At 40.6% G+C, this 3368-nt stretch overlaps 1 protein-coding gene across 1 annotated transcript; it reads right to left on the bottom strand.

The window, feature by feature from the left end:
• Nucleotides 1–359: 359 nt before the first annotated feature.
• Nucleotides 360–3085, bottom strand: K441DRAFT_665089 (uncharacterized protein; the record flags this gene model as incomplete). The annotated part of the gene is made up of 2 exons (XM_067649446.1): nucleotides 360–513; nucleotides 2949–3085. Coding segments are annotated over 2 exons (201 nt in total), but the record flags the coding sequence as incomplete, so codon positions are not given.
• Between the last annotated feature and the right edge of the window lie 283 nt (nucleotides 3086–3368).

Below are 3368 nucleotides of genomic sequence, written 5' to 3'. Positions count from 1 at the left end.
TCCCCTACTAAGCACCTATACAATCCAACATAGATGCACGGCATTTAATAGTATCCCTTAACCCTTAATAGAAAGCATTAACGACATTATATCGACGAACGAGCAATTATAAACGAGCAACGAGTAAATATACGGCCCCTCCTAACCCCTAGGGCAATCGCCCGCGGAGCATGCGGTTACTTACCATTAACTATTAAATACTACCTGGCAGCCTGGACAACACCATACGGTTTTCCTATCTCCTCTTAAGAAGTGGTAACCCTTGGCGAGGGCCTAGCAACTAGGGCCTAGGCGTAAAAGATACCTAGGTATATACACATGTCCCGCTCACCTTTTGGTATAGTGGTAGTTTATAAATAAATCCCCCTTACGCCTTCAATAGGCCTTAGGGGGGGGGAGGCATGGCGTATATGGCAATGGTTAAATAAGAGATAGTATATAGGGGATGGCTAAGATATAGGAAACAACAGTACAGTAGTTAATTGGCAAGGCCTAGATAGGACGTAGTGAACCCTAGCTGGGATAAGCTAAAGAAGGAAGTAGTGGTTCCTAAGGAGTTTAAATATCTAAGGAGGACAGGACGTAGCCGTAGGCCCATAGGGCCGCCGCTATGGACGGATATAGTAAACTGGGGTTTTTTATCCTACTAAGGTGGCTTATAGGGTTTTTCCTCCCCTAACCTAACTGTAGGGTTTTCTTTATGTAAACTATAAGTTTTCCCCCTGTAATGGAGTAGTCTGTATGGGCTAGATAGGATCCGTATTAGACGTTAATTAAAGATCTACTACTAAAACCTTAAAACTAATTAGGATAGTACCTCGTATATAAAATAAGATAAAGGCTCTTAGTAGCACAGATAATAAGTATAAAGGTCGCAATATACTAGATCCCTTTATATACGAAAATTAAAGGAAACAAGTAAGCAGATATTTTGGCGAAGTAAGTAATAGGATAAAGAAAGGACGGGATAGGACTAAAAGCCTCTACCTTACCCTCTCTATAAAGCCTATTATCCGCAGTAAAGAGAACTATAAAGGCCTAAATAGAGGCACACTGGGAGAAGGAATGGGAAAATGGTAAAACTAAAAGGGAGCTACATAGACTAGCACCAAAGATTTTAAAGCAAAGACTTAAGATATACAACGACCTACTAAAGGCGCTTTTGGCTATACGTACCTAGATCTAAATAGGAAAGGCAGCTTTAAGGAGCTACCTCTATAGGATTAAACGTGCGCTTAACTTAAGGTATATATGCGGGGATAAATAAACTAGACGGTACGTCCTGGTTAAATATCCCAATTTTAAAGAACTAAGGAAAGAAATATGGCCGCATAATAGCTAATTATAGAGCATTTAGAAGATCTTAAACAAGATATAGTTAGCAAAGAAGGTAGTAATCTATATAGTATAAATAGGCCTCCTAGGGCAGTTTATGGAGGCTAGGAACAGACTAGAAGTAACCACTTAAGTTTCTCTTAACGGCAGACACGTTATATATAATATTAGCGGAAGACGGATAGCATTACAGTAAGAAAATAGGCCCGTAAAAAAGGCCCGGCTTTGATATACAGTACAGAACGGAGGTATTTTGTGTAATTACTACTTTTTAATTATTTAATTTCGATTATCTCCTTTATATAGGAACTTACCCTACTTATATATATCCTTATAATTACATTGCTCTAGCGTATGATTCTTATTTCTTAACTCAGACTTAGCGATTATAGGCGTTTACTTCTCTCCTAGGCACTGTATAACTACAGTACGTGGTAGATAGGCGGATAAGGGCCTTATAGAATCACTACTATAGGTAAGACGGGTAATTACCTAGGATCTACCTCTGTAAAATAGAAGACCCGGCATGGCGCCCTTAGGGTAGCTAAAACGGTGTATAATTTAAAAATAAAAATAAAAACCAAGCTAATAGAAGCTTCGGCCACCGCGTGCACGCAGCCACCGTATACACGGTCCTCCCCCACCAAAATCCCACCAAATTGTCAAAATTCTACTCTACCAAAGCTGACATATTATCGACAAAACATTAATTATAGGGCCTAAAATTAATGTCAAAGAACGCTTATAAAAGGCTCTTGCTGATTTAAGACTTCAAGAACATCTAAATATTTAAAATACCGCCTAAAATCACAATGTTAACCAATTGACCCTCTTAAGACGGTTCCGTAATATTACCCAGTCGGGCCGTTAAAAACGGATTCTGCACCTGTACGTGGTGACGGCTACGAACCTAGGTCTTTGAAGTTCAGACCCAGAGCCAATGTAGAGACGTTATATAGCGCGTGCAAGTAGGACCTGGTGGCTGTGTGCGTCGTAGGGCGTAGTAAAAAGTTTTTACATGGGATGGTGAGATCTCGAAAACCACTACTAACGGTACCCCTTCATAATATAGCCACTAGTTCTCCTACTAAGCACCTATATAATCTAACGCGGATAAACAGCTTTTAAAAGTATCCCCTAGCCCCTAATAGAACGCATTAACGACCTTATATTAACAGATAAACGAGCGTATCAGCGAACGAACGAACGAGTAAATATACGGCCCCTCCTAACCCCCAAGGCAGTCGCCCGCGGAGCGTGCGGTCACTCGCCGTTTTTAACTACCAAATACTACCTAGCAGCTTGGATTGCGACCCACGGTTTTCCCTATCTCCTTTCAACGGAGTGGTAACCCTTAAAGAGGGCCTAGCTAGGGCCTAGGTATAAAAGATACCTAAATATAACACAATATCCCGCTCGCTTATTAGTATTATGGTAGTTAGAATAGATAAATCCCCCTTACGCCTTTAATAGCTCTAGGGGGGGGAAGGCAAGGCGTATATGGTAGTGGTTTATATAAGAGATAGTATATAGGGGATAGGTAAGATATAGGACATAAAGAGACAATAAGATATAGTAATTAATTAGCAAGGCCTAGCTGGGACGTAGTAAACCCTAGCTTTAATAAGCTAGAGAAGGAAGTAGTGGTTCCTAAGAAGTTTAAAATATCTAAGGAGGAGGACGTGCAGTAGGCCCGTAGGGCCGCTGTTATGTACAAACATGGTAAATCGGGGTTTTTCATCCTACTGAGGCTGCTTATAGGGTTTTTCCTCCCCTAACTACAGGGTTTTCTTCATGTAAATTATAAGTTTTCCCCCCTGTGACGGAGTAGTCTGCGTGGGCCAAGATAGGATTCGTATTAAACGTTAATTAAAGAACTACTACTAATATTACCCAGTTAAAGAACGACTCTTAGGACCCTTAACGCCCCCTTTCGGATGCACAATCTACAGCTCTTATTAAGTACATTAATGACCTTACTAAGCGTAGATTGCCGCCTATAAATACTATAGTGCGAAACTTTAGAGGCTAGC

The sequence above is a fragment of the Cenococcum geophilum genome (genome assembly GCF_001692895.1).
Source record: "Cenococcum geophilum 1.58 unplaced genomic scaffold K441scaffold_41, whole genome shotgun sequence".
NCBI classification, from domain to species: domain Eukaryota; kingdom Fungi; phylum Ascomycota; class Dothideomycetes; order Gloniales; family Gloniaceae; genus Cenococcum; species Cenococcum geophilum.
Note: the sequence above shows the minus strand (reverse complement) of the source record. Positions and strands in the feature narration are given on the sequence as shown.